The following is a 15,509-nucleotide window of genomic DNA, read 5'->3' on the forward strand; positions in this document are numbered from 1 at the left end:
ATTGATGATATCTCCATGATCTGGACTCAGAGCCAAGACACCCTATCCTCATTTCTTCACAACCTCAACACCTCATCTCCCATTTGCTTAACCTGGTCCTCCTCAACCCAGCCTGCCACCTTCCTGGATGTTGACCCCTCTTCTCACATGGCTCCATCCAAACCTCTGTCCACATTAAACCCAGCAACCACCAACAGCACCTGCATTTTGAAACCTGTCATTTCTTTCACACCTAAAAATCCCTTTCATACAGTCTGGCCACCCAGGGACGACGCATCTGCAGTGACAAGAACTCTCCTTCACTGTATGCTTAAAGTCTCACCAATGCCTTTCGTGAAAGGCACTATCCCCTTGATCCAGTCCGCAAATAGATTTACTGTGACGTTTCTCCACACCCCCAACTCTCCCAACAGCCCCGCGAGCCAGCTACAAAACAGTGTCCCTTTCATCACCTAATACCACTCCTAACTGGAACAACTGAACCACATCCTTTGCAGGGCTTTGATTATTTGTCATCGTGCCCTCAAATGAGGGAATTCATACCCAAGATCCCTCCCATACCTCCTAAAGTGGTATTCTGTTGCCCATTCAACCTTCACAACATCCTAGTCCAATCCTATGTGACTCTCGATCCTGACCCCTTGCTACTGGTATCATATCCCTGTGGAAGACCCATTTGCAAGGTATGCCCAATCCACCCACCCAGCGCTTCCTGTTCCACCCCTGTCACAGGGTTAGCTTACCCCATCAAATGCAGGACCACCTGTGAAAGCAGCCATGTCATGTATCATCTCAGCTGCAACCATTGCCCAGCTTTTTATATTAGTATGACTGCCAACCAGGATGAATGATACTGCCAAACTGTGGCCAAGAGCAAACTGGACCAGCCTGTGGTGGCAGCTGAACATAACATGCTTGATTTCAATGGCTGCTTCACAACCTGGGCCAACTGTATCCCCCCCTCCCAACAGCTATTTTGAACTGTGCAGATGGAAGTTATCCTTACAACACATTTTCTGCTCCTGAAATCATCCCAGTCTCAACCTACAGTAATCCATAAGACCACATCCTCCTCTCTCCTATCATCTCCGCCCTTTTCATGTCCCCCACCCTCAATGTGCTCTACCCATTCTTTCCCCTTTTCTGCTCTCCCCCTGCCCCCCGCCCTCCCAAAAAATCGCCCAACACTGAACCTACCAGTCTTGTCAATCTGTGATCTAGTCCTTGACTCCTTGCTAGCCCCACAAGACAGTCCTCTTCTCTCCACCCACACATATCCTGCTACCCCTTCCTCTTCCTCACCCCACACCAGATTGATGTTCATGTGACAGTCAGATTGTTGTCAGAGCTGAGGTGCCAGTGGTAGTGGTCATGTGTGTGTGGGGTATGATTTCTTGTGTTAATGTGTGGGCATTTTCTTTGCTGAAGAGGGCTTTCGTTGAAAGTTATAACAGGGTGTATATGTGGACAATGAAGAAAAATTCCTGGATTTATCCCAGATTTCCCTGGTAAAAATACACTTTCTCCCGCGTGAAAACATGCTTTTTCCGTGTTAAGTGACAGTATATTTTCCCTTATCAATCCTTTGAATGGTTAAGGTTTTATACATGGGCGTGGAATTTCCCGGCACATTAGAAAATGAAACTCAGAGAAAAAGACACGTTTTGGAAATATCTTTTATGTGCAGCAACATGTACGTTGCATATTTTCGTATTACGAAAGTATACATTAGAATTCCACCAAACACCACATGTTACTTTTGGAATCATTGAAATCGAGATTGTGATGCGTTTCTTTAAGCCAGTCATAGCTCACGATGTGATCTTGGCAGCTGATGACAGCAGATATTCAGAGCATAGGACACGTGATGTAGTCAGCCAACAGCAACATCACTGATACGTAGCACGAACACACAAACGGGGAAAGTTAATAGTTTAAATTAACATACATAGTGTTGCTACAAGAAAATCAAAGCTTTCACATATAATATTGGTCTCTAAGGTTAATAAGCTGCAAGAGAAGCATATAATGTTGATCTTTTTTGCGCGTGTTACACTTTAAGATATATCACACAAATGTGCCAGCAAAATTTTTAATAATGACATAAATGTCTGATCTTCAGGGTTCGAAATTCTTCTAAATGGCTCATCATCAAAGAGCTAATTTTTAAATGAGAGTCAAATGCTCTGTGATTTAAGAAATTCATGGTACATTCTTGCACATAGTTCAACTTACATAAAAGGATATTTACTTTGAAAGTAATGCTTTTCAAACCACCATTCGCCATACTTTCCTGTGACCTGTTATAAATAGGTTTGTTTCAATAGCTGCCAGAGAGCGCAGATAACAGGCGACACCATGCTTGTGCAGCTATGATGACATAGGAAACCCTTATGAACATAGGTGTAAAACACTGAAAGATCATACATTATGTCATAAAAGAAACAAGACATCAGAGGATACTCCAAGAGCATCAGAATTTCCTGACCCATACTAAAATGTGCACAGTTAAAGTGCACATTCGTATGTCCAGATTCCCAATGAAGTAGACCTCGACCTGATATTAAGCTTTTCAGTGTGGTTTTTGGGACGTAAATTTTCTTGGAGCACCAGTACTGTACTATATCATGTTTGGTTCTTTATTATGGCACAATGCCATAGGTGCTAGTGGATGAAAACATGCACTTGAAATGCAGCGAACAGTTGAAACTAGCCAGTACTGTGGAATTAAACATTTCGTTTCAAATACATTGACTGCCTATGCGGAAAAGGTTACTAAAAGTCAAATTTCTTTAGCAAACAGACAAAAATAATTTCATTGTTCTGCAAGGCGATAAATGCTTGACAGTCAGAAAGGTGGAAATAAAATAAAATCTGAAACTAATGACATATTTTAGCCTTCCATAATTATGTGAATGTATTTTAATTCATTTGATAGCTCCCGGCCACAGATATCTGTTTTGTTTTAATTCCACATGAGATTAAACGAAGGGGAAACAGCAAAATCGCTACATGTAAACATGGGTCTGTTGGAGACTATCCACTATAACTCAGACTGCTCTGCTCATCAGCCTCGGATCTATGATATTTTCGAACTGGGTCAATACTAAAAAAAAAGATCAAATTTTCAGAAAGATTTTCATCTTGTAGTGCACATCTTTCTGAAAAGTCTGAAACATAAAACATATGTGTTCAAAGAAATGTAAGACATGTTATTTGGTCTTAAGTGTGCCAAAGTGCAGTGCAACGCCTCTTCATAAATCATTCTTCTATCGCACGTCACTGTATTTCACTCAATGGAATTGAAATGTGTGTATTTTGTAATGGATGCCACCAAACCTACACAGGGTAGTGGAAATTAAAATGTCCTATGGTGCCTCTCCTGCTCCCAGTCAGCCAGTTTGACAGCCTGTCCCTCCCTTTTTTTATAAAAAAAAAAAAAAAACACACCTCGCAATTAATAGCGGATAGGATTATTTGTAAAAGGGAGAACAAGAACTCTTCAGAAAATCTGCACTCTTTATTGACAATTGGCTAATAACTTACTGTTTTGTGTGACAATATTAAATATAGGATATATAAAACCAATAAAGAAAAAGAGACAAACAAGAGACAAGCTACATGAAAAATCGAAATGTTGTTATCTAATACTGAAAAAGCTGTTAACACAAATAATACACAAGACTGGTGTGGTTTCTTGATCTGATTAAGTCTATTTTGTTTTATCTAGCAGGCAGTGACAAAATAGGTCTTTCTAATATTGGAGCAATTTTGTAAGACACACCAAATAAACGAGAATGCTTTGGCACAAATGGCCATTTTTATAACATGAGAGAATATAATTCATGAAGTGCCAATATCAAATGCCTATTAGGCCTACTACAAGCAAAAAGCTTTATGTTAGGAAACAGTTTCACATTTCATTCATACGCACCAGCTTCTCAAGCATGAGATCGAAAAGTAGAATTAAGGAATTTTTATATAAATTTGTAATCGTCTTATTCTTCCACAATTTGTGTGATGTCCCCGTTTCTTCTCCTTCCTTGTTCTAACAAACAATCTTGTCATCACCAATTCTGCAGCTTTTCCTGCCATTGTCAAAATTTGTTCAGTGATTAACTTCACTAACCCTGCCAGAATCACAGGTTTAGTTATCCCAAGATTGTTTCCGGTTAGGCGTTATTACGTGTTCGTACTACACGTTTTCCACGTTACTTCCAGAATAGAACTTAAGCGGCTGCTAGCCAGTAACTGTACAACTGGTCCTTACTAGTGTGCCGACCTGGCCAAAAATTTGTCAAAATTTCATGTTATTGGGAACACTGACAAGATAGTATGTAATATTTCTCACCTGTTATTCCTGTCAATCGTTAATTTCCATTCTGGTAGTCTGAATCTATGGATTTCGCTAGTAATTATAACAACACTGATCATTCGCAAACCCAATCAACCACATAACCAGACAGCGATTGGCATTCATCTGTTTGGCTTTACTCCACTCAGCTTGTATAGCCCTGTCCCCTTTTGTCTGCGGAAAGTTTATTTCTAGATCTGACGAGGATTCTCCTGACAGAGACATCATGTACACTATGCACGCTTTCAAAACTCAACTTATGATTCATTCAGAAATCAACTTAAAATGAGTTCAAAAATGTTCAAAAAGCAACAGGGGAGCGTTTCAAAATCATATGAATAATTGATAAGACAAAAGTGCACAGGATGCTAGGCACTTTGTGAAACAAGTCCCCCCCCCCTCAAGAATATGAATTTGGCGCCCCCTTTTTTCGGCAGCATCTAGCTGCTTGCTGCGACTGCTTGCACAGCCAATAGCCACATTCCTGTAGCCAGAAGAGGGAGAATCTACTGCTCAAATGTGACTCAACTGCGCATGTCATGAGCCGGCTCATAACTGCTAAAACGAATCTAATGTAAACAGTTGGGACTTCACACTCATCGGAGGCAATTTGTTGTTATGAAACAATGTATAGTCTTCCTAAAGCCTTTGACACATTTTGCTGTTGGCAGACGCTTGCATGAGCACTGTGTGTCATCGTTGCATATGACGCATTTCTTTTGCAATTTAAGTTATTTTCGTTTTTTTCTCTCGTTTATGTTTTATTGTTGAAGTATTATTATGCAGTAGTGGGATACAGTAATATACTTCGTTGGAGAATCGGTTCTTAACATGCAAAATTACAAAAATTTAACTGGAAACTAAAACAATGAAAAATTCCCAGAATTCTAAAAAATTACCGGGTTTTTCCCGGTTTTCTCCCGTGTTGTATACATCCTGCATAATGTGTAAAAGTGATTTCATTGTGCCTGTCTGCAACTCAATGGGTCATCTTTACAGTGAGTAGCAGTCTATAGTTTTTGTAATATTTTGACCACGAAGGACACATTTTGCAAGTTGTTGAGGAAGATCCAGAAGTCCGCTGTAGCATGTGACACATCTCTTAGTGTGACATGATGGGTAATTCATGTCAGATTATGTGCTTGGATCATCTCGAACACGTACAAGGCCTTTCACCTGCTGGTCTCTGACCATGGCATAACTTTCACAAATTGTTTGCTCCATAACCTGCTACCCTGTTGTTTCTATCTTCATTCTCATTTAAGTTACAGACCAGGAACGGGAGGAATTGGAATAATTTTGAGGAAAAACTATGGCTCACGTGTCAAGGGATATGTGCAATATAGCTCTTGAATAATACTAGTCAAACTTGAAACTAAAGCAAAGGACACTGTGATAATGCAAATATACATACCAACATCCAAAGAAGAAGATCCAGTCATTGACAAAATATACGAAGAAATAAGTAATGAAATGAGAAATGTTAAGGGAGATGAAAACCTGATTGCCATGGGGGACTGGGACGCAATTGTGGGTGAAGAACCGGAGGAAGAAATTGTTGGCAAATATGGACTTGGAAGAAGAAATGAAAGAGGGGATCAACTAATTGAGTTCTGCTCGAAGCACCAATTAGTTGTTGCAAACACACTTTTCCAACATCACAAATGAACAAGGCACACATGGAAGGTCCCTGGAGACCTGAGGAGACAACAGATTGATTACATTCTAGTGAAAGCACGTTTTAGGAACCAGATAAAAGATTGCAGGACCTATCCCTCTGTAGGCATAGGCAGTGATCATAACCTGGTCCTGATGAAAAGTTCACTGAGATTCAAACGTTTGAAGAAGAAGGCAGTAAAACTTAAATGGGAACTAGAAAAACTGAAAACTGAGGGACTGGCAAAGGGCTATGCTCATGAAACAAACAACCTAGCTAAAAATTTTCAACATGGTGGAGTAAATGAAGACTGGGATCAAATTAAATCTGGTATATACAAAACAGCAGAAAATATAGTTGGAAGAACTGAAACAGGAGATTATACAAAAATGCAACTGATGAACAAGGAAAAGCTGAATACAGAAGACTAAGGAATTTAGTTAATAGAGAAGCTAGGACAGCGAAAGAAAATTTTCTTGAAGAATTTGCAGGGAAGTGGAAGAAAATACACAAAACGGAAGAACTGATTTAGCCTACAGAACAGTAAATCAGTTTTTTAACAAACGTAGAACAACACTCTCAGGCACAATAGAAAATAAAGAGGGCAAAATGCTGTTTGGTGAAGACATGGTGAAGAGATGGAAAGAATACATAGAGGAGTTGTATGCCGGAACACCTCTTTTGGAGGAAGTAATAGGAAGAGAAAAGCAAGTAGACAAAGATGACAAGGGAGATGACATTCTGCAAGAAGAATTTGACAGAGCTCTAAAAGAACTACGGGACAACAAAGCAGAACTAATAAAGAATGCTGGTGACAGCATGAAAATGATGCTGCTTAAACATATTAGGTCCATCTATAACACAGGAGAGATACCGACACACTTCCAGAAATGTATCATTGTTCCTATACCAAAGAAGGCAGCAGCTACAAAATGTTAACAGTACCAAACTCTAAGCCTAATACCACATGCATAAAAAATTATCATAAAAGTAGTTCTGAAGAGAATTGAAGAGAAGGTGGAGGATATGCTGGGTGAAGATCAACTTCATTTCAGAAGGGGATTGGGAACAAGAGAGGAGATTCTGGCACTGAGACTCGTTATCGAAAAGAAATTACAGAAAAATTAACCAACTTGTATTGCCTTTGTAGACATGGAAAAGGCATTTGATAACATTATCTGGCAAGATATGTTCAGAGCGCAGAGTAAAAGTGGAATAAAGTACAAAGACATCCGTGTGATACTCAGTTTCTATAAGAATGAGGTGGCAGTGATCAGGAACCATCACCAGAAACAAGAAGCAAATATTAGAAAAGGGGTAAGACAAGGATGTGCTCTCTCTCCTCTTATATTGAATGCTTACATCCAGGAAGCTACAGACCAAGTTCGAGAAACTACGCAGGTAGGGATCAAAATTAATGGGCACAAGATAGACATGCTATGTTCTGCAAATGATATTGCTATAGTCAAGGAGACAAAAGAAGATCTAGAGGAAGACCTAAGAACAATGGAAAAAATTCTATGCAATCAGTATGGAATGAGAATACCGTATTTACTCGAATCTAAGCCACACTTTTTTTCTGATTTTTGAAATCCAAAAAACCGCCTGCGGCTTAGAATCGAGTGCAACGTAAGAGGAAGTTCTGAAAAATGTTGGTAGGTGCAGCCACAACTAACTTCTGCCGTCGAATATATGTAGCACTACACAAGCATGCTTTGTAGGCACAAAGATAAATACTGGCGCAAAAACCTCTGCGCCAGTAAATAAATTTACAAAAAAAAGGTGGAAAACGAGCTTTTTTCTCTGCCCCGAGTTTCGACCACTGCATTTTCATACATTATCCAACGAAGTAAATACAAATTCCATATTGTTCATCTTCGATGTAGCAGTCTTTCAATGTACTACGAAAATCCAACTGGCAAGACTGTTCGGGATGTTTGTCAGTATGGCCAACTCTACGTTCTGAATTTTTTCCTACCTCTGAGAAGATATGGTTGCTAATAGTAACTTTTATGAATTGTGAATCACATGCAGTATTCTCTTCATCATAAGAATAATATGAATATAAACATTTTGCCATGTATTGTTTTGTGTTTGCTGCTATCTCATTTAAATCCTGTCTGCCTAATAAAACTACGAAACTAGATGAGACAACAGCAAACGCGGAAGAATGTACATATCATGTCATGTTAATATTCGTATTATTCTTATGCCTAATAGTGATACAGTCAGAAATAAAGCATGGCAATTGATTAGATTTTTAAATCTAAGATGACTCTAATTTCTGTGCAGAATGTTATGTACTAAAGAGGCGTGTGCAAAGATTTTCAAACAGAGAAAAATTTTCGCTAAACTCTCGTTCAGAACATCATCTATCATATGCAGTCTATTATCTGGTTCTTGTTGATCCTCCCTTTTTAAAAAAAAGCTGTAGCATGCACAAAAGTAAGCCATGCCGCGAGCGGCAACAGGCCGTAAACACTCATTATCAGAATGCGGCAAACAATGCATGACAGTACAACAATGCATTTTCAGCTTAGAGTGACGTAAACACCTATAACAAAGAGAACGGCAGTTATCAGATCAAAGAAAAATAAGCAATCAATTCAATCCAGATGAAGCACGTGAAAAAGGAAGGGTACCAGTACCCATATAAATACGGACGGAGCGCCTGACGCGTAGCAATGGCTACCTGGTAAAGCGTAACTGCTAAACTTATGACTCGAACCACACTACTGTAGCAGTATCGTCATTCATTCGACCTAAATTGTGTCTCATATTACAATGGACCAACTTTGTTTCTCCCCTTGAATTTCGAGTCTCAAATTTCGGGTGCGGCTTAGATTCGGGAATTTTTTTTTTCCTTGATTTCGAGTCTCATTTTTCAGGTGCGGCTTAGATTCGAGTAAATACGGTACACAAGAAAAAGACTAAAGTGTTGGTATGCAGTACAGGAGCAGAATACGAACCTCTGAGAATGAGAATTGGAAGAGAGGAGCTGGAAGTGATAGAGGCATTTACTTACCTGGGAAGCAAAATCACAAGGGGTGGTAGAAGCCGGAAAGAAATTGCGAGCAGAACACAAAAGGCCAAAATTGCATTTAATCGGAGAAGGAACTTACTCACCAGCAACAACATCAGTCTGAAAATAAGGAAACGTATCATGAAAGGCTTCATTTGGAGTGTGGCCCTACACAAATGTGAAACTTGGACAACTGGAAGAGAAGAGAGAAGATGGCTAGATGTCCTAGAGATGTGGTGCTATAGAAGGATGATGATCAGCTGGAGAGAGAAAGTAACAAATGAAGAGGTGCATAGAAGAGTACAGGAAACTAGATCTCTGTGAAGGCACATCCAAACAAGAAGAGATAAACTTGTAGAGCACATTCTATGACACAACAACATCACTGGAACAATAGCAGAACGAGCTACTGAGGCAAGGAATCAGCGCGGGCGACCAAGGATATCAAACATGCAACAGATCATGAATGATGTTGGAATGTAACACATACGTGGAAATGAAGAGGAAGGCAGTCGGAAGAGAGGAATGGCATTCTGCTGCAAACCAACCTTAGGGTAGAACCCTAAAATAAAAAATAAATTCTTTAATAAAAGATGAAGGCCTTTCACACATTGTAGGCTTTTTATTCTTTTGCTGTAAGCAATCACCTCCCAAAAATATGTAAAAGTGTTTGTCATACTCTGTGTATCATAGTGATTGTTTGCAAAAATTCTCATCCGATCAAATTAGTGGAGGTTAATCATTTTCATGACCTCTATTTTTTGCTCAAGTCACATAATTAAGAATGAAAACAACGTGTGCTGAAAGCTACACGTTCTAGGTAGTTGATGTAAAGTATGACACAGGCCCAGAATTAATTTAGATATGTAAGGTAAACATCCTAATACCACAATAAAATTGGCCAGCATAATCAACTCTGTAACAGCCTTGGATTTTTTTTTTTTAAAAAAAAAAAAAGTCCTCATGATCCCAATCTGACATGACATTAAGCAACCCTGTCAATGTGTTGCAGAATTCTGTAATGTTGTCTCTACATGTTGAGTGTTGGTGCCACCTTGCCAAGTTGAAGATGGTGTCAACTTCTCGAGCTGACATTCGCTCATACTTGACAAAAATTTCACGGTGTTTTGCTTTTAACTTCTAGTGCAACACATTACATCCCATTGCTGAAATGCATTTAGGTCCATGGAAGTTGCATAGCAAAAGTACCCTACTGTATAAAATAACAATGTCTTTCAACATCTACTATAATTACTCTGCCATGTAAAACTCTATGTACTCTCAACGTGCCACCAAAGGCCTAGGTTATTCACAAACAAAATGTATTCCACTGTGCTAATGGAGTTGGGCTGGCATTTAGTAATACATGCCTGTCAAGTATACTAGCACTTTGCTTATGCAGCACTGTGAGGGAACAGAGGAGTGTCCAAGGAAGAAGACATAATCTCTATGCATGAGAGTCATGGATGAGTACTTTCCTCAACAAGAGACTGCACGAGAGTTCAGGAACTAAACGTAGCAACTGTTCTGCCAAGGTCTGCATTCATCTTCATTGTAGGATGACACTGAAACCACCATTAGAAAAGAAATGGCAACATTACCATGAACAGTGTGGCATGTAAACAAAAATATTGAAGATGTAGCCTTTCAGGCAAATTTAATTGTGTAGCAACTGCAAAGTCTATGGTATTTATCATCATGCTTTGCAACATACACCACCATTTCCAGTAATTGGTGAGAATTTTACAATGAAAGACAAGTCTGTGCTCCAAACTCCAGGTTATTATGCACAGCTTATAGAATTATTTGAAGAGCAATGTCTGTAAAAGTAAAAAACGCAATGAACTGATGACTGGCCTGTGGTGCATGTTTTAACAGCTGCCAGTTCTTTTCCTGGTTCTGTATTGTTCTCCTTCCACTGCAACGATCTAGTTCCATACATTGATTGTAGCAAATATTGCCAATAATCTGCGATGTACTTTCTGAGAGCTATAACTTTTTCCTTTCGTTGTTCCCTCCATTACCAGCTTAACTAGTCATTAATAACACATTAAGTGTTAACAAAGAGGCAGTTGTTCTCCTAATTGTCTTCCATAGATTTATCTCTTCATTTATTCTATATACATGCACACATGCCCTAGCTTGGAAATGCCAGAACTATGGTCTGCCATCTCAGGAGTAAATAAATCTCTTAAGCACTTTGGCACTATTTGCAACTGACACTGGCAGTTTTAGAAATTATGCACTAAGTTAGAACAGTGCATTAACAGCAAGTTTAAGTTAAAACAATGCAGAGCTTATAAAATGTGTACTAAAATGCTGTGATCAGAAGTGCACAATATATTGAGAAACAATTTAAATGATGGTCCATCTGAAACTTCTTTGCTATCTGCAGAACTGTTCCTGTAAGATGGATGCACAGTATATGTACTTTACTTATTATTCAATACCTCTTTCACTCAAAATCAGAGACTAAAATTCTGTAACAGCTACATTTTATCTATAACTTACCAACTGCCAATCTGCTGGAATCAAATGGATCCCAAGCAAAGTCCATTACATTGGTTCCCTGCACAAGTGTAGGTATTACACCATCTGGCAGCTTGCCGGTTCTGCTTATTTCGAACACCGCTATCTTGCCACCAGGTCCACTGAGTGGTACAGCAACACGTTCAGAGTTTGCTGAAATAAACTTGTCTGTTAAATTATCTAAATATTATTTTCTACGATTAATTTAAGACTGAAGGTAGTAATTCACCCCACAATGGAAATGTTGAGTTTTCAAGAGGCACAGATGCCAGAACTGTATATTCAGTTGGCACAGTGTGTGTGTGTGTGTGTGTGTGTGTGTGAGAGAGAGAGAGAGAGAGAGAGAGAGAGAGAGAGAGAGAGAGAGAGGGTGGAGGGGGGAATGGGGTAGAGGGGCAGGAGGGAGGGAGGGAGGGAGGGAGAGGGGGGAGGGAGGAGGGAGGGAGAGGGGAAAGAGGAGGGAGGGAGAGGGGAAAGAGGAGGGAGGGAGAGGGGAAAGAGGAGGGGGGAGAGGGGAAAGAGGAGGGGGGAGAGGGGAAAGAGGAGGGAGGGAGAGGGGAAAGAGGAGGGAGGGAGAGGGGCAAGAGGAGGGAGGGAGAGGGGAAAGAGGAGGGAGGGAGGGAGAGGGGAGGGAGGGAGGGAGAGGGGAGGGAGGGAGAGGGGAGGGAGGGAGAGGGGAGGGAGGGAGAGGGGAGGGAGGGAGAGGGGAGGGAGGGAGGGAGGGAGAGGGGAGGGAGGGAGGGAGGGAGGGAGGGAGAGGAGAGGGAGGGAGGGAGGGAGAGGGGAGGGATGGGAGGGAGGGAGAGGGGAGGGATGGGAGGGAGGGAGGGATATGGGAGGGAGGGAGGTAGGGTGGGAGAGAGGGAGGGAGGGAGGGAGAGGGGAGGGTGGGAGGGGGAGGGAAGGCGGGAGGGAGGGTGAGGGGAAGGGAGAGGGGAATGGTGGGGGAGGGAGAGGGGAGGGAGGGAGGGGGAGGGGAGGGACAGGGATGGAGTGAGGGAGGGGAGTGAAGGAAAGGAGGGAGGGGAGTGAAGGAAAGGAGGGAGGGGATGTGCGAAGTGAGGGGGAGGGAGGGAGGTCGAGGGGAGGGAGGGAGGAAGACGAGGGGAGGGAGGGAGGAGGACGAGGGGAGGGAGGGAGGAGGACGAGGGGAGGGAGAGAGGACGAGGGGAGGGAGAGAGGACGAGGGGAGGGAGGGAGGACGAGGGGAGGGAGGACGAGGGGAGGGAGGACGAGGGGAGGGAGGACGAGGGGAGGGAGGACGAGGGGAGGGAGGACGAGGGGAGGGAGGGGGAGGGAGAGAGGACGAGGGGAGGGAGGGAGGACGAGGGGAGGGAGGGGGAGGGAGGGAGGACGAGGGGAGAGAGGGAGGACGAGGGGAGGGAGGGGGAGGGAGAGAGAACGAGGGGAGGGAGGGGGAGGGATAGAGGACGAGGGGAGGGAGGGGAGGGAGATAGGACGTGGGGAGGGAGGGAGGGGGAGAGAGAGGACGAGGGGAGGGAGGGAGGGAGGGGGAGAGAGAGAGGACGAGGGGAGGGAGGGAGGGAGGGGGAGAGAGAGAGGACGAGGGGAGGGAGGGAGGGGGAGGGAGAGAGAGAGGGCGAGGGGAGGGAGGGAGGGGGAGGGAGAGAGAGAGGGCAAGGGGAGGGAGGGGGAGGGAGGGAGGAGGGGGGAGGGGAGAGGGGTGATGGGGGAGGGGAGGGGAGGGGGGAGGGGAGGGGAGGGGGGAGGGGAGGGGAGAGGGGAGGGGAGGGGAGAGGGGAGGGAGGGGAGGGGGAGGGGGAGGAGGGGGAGGGAGAGGGGCAGTAGGGGGGAAGGAGGGAGAGGGGAAGTAGGGGGGAAGGAGGGAGAGGGGCAGTAGGGGGGAAGGAGGGAGAGGGGCAGTAGGGGGGAGGGAGGGAGAGGGGAAGTAGGGGGGAAGGAGGGAGAGGGGCACTAGGGGGGAAGGAGGGAGAGGGGCACTAGGTGGGAAGGAGGGAGAGGGGCAGTAGGGGGGAAGGAGGGAGAGGGGCAGTAGGGGGGAAGGAGGGAGAGGGGCAGTAGGGGGGAAGGAGGGAGAGGGGCAGTAGGGGGGAAGGAGGGAGAGGGGCAGTAGGGGGGAAGGAGGGAGAGGGGCAGTAGGGGGGAAGGAGGGAGACAGGCAGTAGGGGGGAAGGAGGGAGAGGGGCAGTAGGGGGGAAGGAGGGAGAGGGGCAGTAGGGGGGAGGGAGGGAGAGGGGCAGTAGGGGGGAGGGAGGGAGAGGGGCAGTAGGGGGGAGGGAGGGAGAGGGGCAGTAGGGGGAGGGAGGGAGAGGATGGATATGGGGGGATGGTGAGGGTGGATATGGGGGGAGGGAGGGAGAGGATGGATATGGGGGGATGGTGAGGGTGGATATGGGGGGAGGGAGAGGGGGGGTGCACATGCCCACTGACAACACAACGCATTCGGTGAGTTATTACCTTCACTTCTAAATTATTTACATTCTGCCAGAACTTCCTATACCACTTTTCTATAATTAGTACTTAAAATCTGATATCTCACATGCGCATAAATGCCTGAACCATTTTGGCACTACTGCCAACAAACACTAGTGATTTTAGAAATCATACACAGCTTTAGAATAACCACTTGTATCAACTCAATTGGTGTTGACGAGACAATAAATGTGGCTTTACTGCATACAATGAACATCAAGGAATTATTAGACTACTAAAGAATATTATGTAATTGAATATAATGGGGCAGCTGGCTTTATGGATCACACAACTTCTAACATTTAAGATTGTGGATACAAACTCAGAGAAGCAATCACTTTTCCTTCTCATGCTAAAAACATGGCATAATATACACATTAAAATCACAGTTTTTTTTTTAATGGTTCATATAGTTTCACAACTTTGAAAGCAGTCAGAAATATCTGAAATATTCAAATAAAATGTAGGAAAATTATTTTATTGGATACAAAATGTAAACTATTGAACTGTTGGTGATAAATTTGTACATACATCTATTGTATGTCTCACACAATGGATAATCCCAACTGGAATAATGACTGTATTATGGAAAGGATAGATCGCTACTCACCATACAATAGAGCTGTTGAGTCACAGACAGTCGCAACAAATAGACTACTAAACATGTAAGCTCTTGGCCAGAAAGTCTTCTTATGAAATATACAACACACACACACACACACACACACACACACACACACACACACATTCATGCAAATGCAACTCACACATAAATGACCACTATCTCTGGCTGCCGAGGCCAGATTGTCAGCAACTGCGGATGATGGGGGAAGCAGTCTGGATGGTGGAGTAATAACAAGGCGGGGAGGGGCAGGGATAGTATGGAAGGAGTGGGGAATGGTAAAGAGCTGCTTGTCGGAGTTTAAAGGGACAAGGTTGAGAGAGGGTAGAGCAGCTTGGTGCAATCGAAAGTTTAAACGACAGTGTGGATGAGGGTTGGGGACTGGAAAAAGACAGAATTAAAAAGGCTGTGGGTGTGCTTGTGGATGAGAAGACTGTGTAGTGTTGGAATGGAAGTAGGTAAGGGGACAGGCAGCTGCTGAAGGGCAATGACTAATGAAAGTTGAGGGTAGGAGGGTCACAGGAACTTGGCATATACTGCAGGGAGTGTGTTGGTAGGAAGAATCCAGAAGGCACAGGCTGTGAAGCAGTCATTAAAATGAAGAACATTGTGTTGGATACCATGGTCAGTAACTGGATGGTCCAGCTGTTTACTGGCCATTCCAGCGGACAGGCACCTTGTTGACTGTCATGCCTGCATAGAACGAAGCAGTGGTTGCAGTTTAGCTTGCAGATCACATGACTGGTTTCAGGTGTAGCCCTGCCTTTGATGGGGTAGGTGACGCTTGTGAACACATCGAGGTCCATTGCAGGGATATGAGCCAATGGGTTGGGAGCAGGTGCTGTGCAGGGATGGAAAAGGATTTTACATA

At 43.5% G+C, this 15,509-nt stretch overlaps 1 protein-coding gene across 2 annotated transcripts in view; it reads right to left on the bottom strand.

Annotated features, from left to right (window-relative positions):
* LOC124607137 (coronin-7) overlaps positions 1-15,509 on the bottom strand; it is a 238,059-nt gene that overhangs the window by 105,774 nt on the left and 116,776 nt on the right. For both annotated transcript variants that reach the window (XM_047139346.1, XM_047139345.1), the window contains one exon: positions 11,545-11,715. In XM_047139346.1, the coding sequence (XP_046995302.1) occupies positions 11,545-11,715 (171 nt within the window). The remainder of the gene's footprint in view (positions 1-11,544; positions 11,716-15,509) is intronic.

This window comes from Schistocerca americana, chromosome 3, assembly GCF_021461395.2.
Source record: "Schistocerca americana isolate TAMUIC-IGC-003095 chromosome 3, iqSchAmer2.1, whole genome shotgun sequence".
NCBI classification, from domain to species: domain Eukaryota; kingdom Metazoa; phylum Arthropoda; class Insecta; order Orthoptera; family Acrididae; genus Schistocerca; species Schistocerca americana.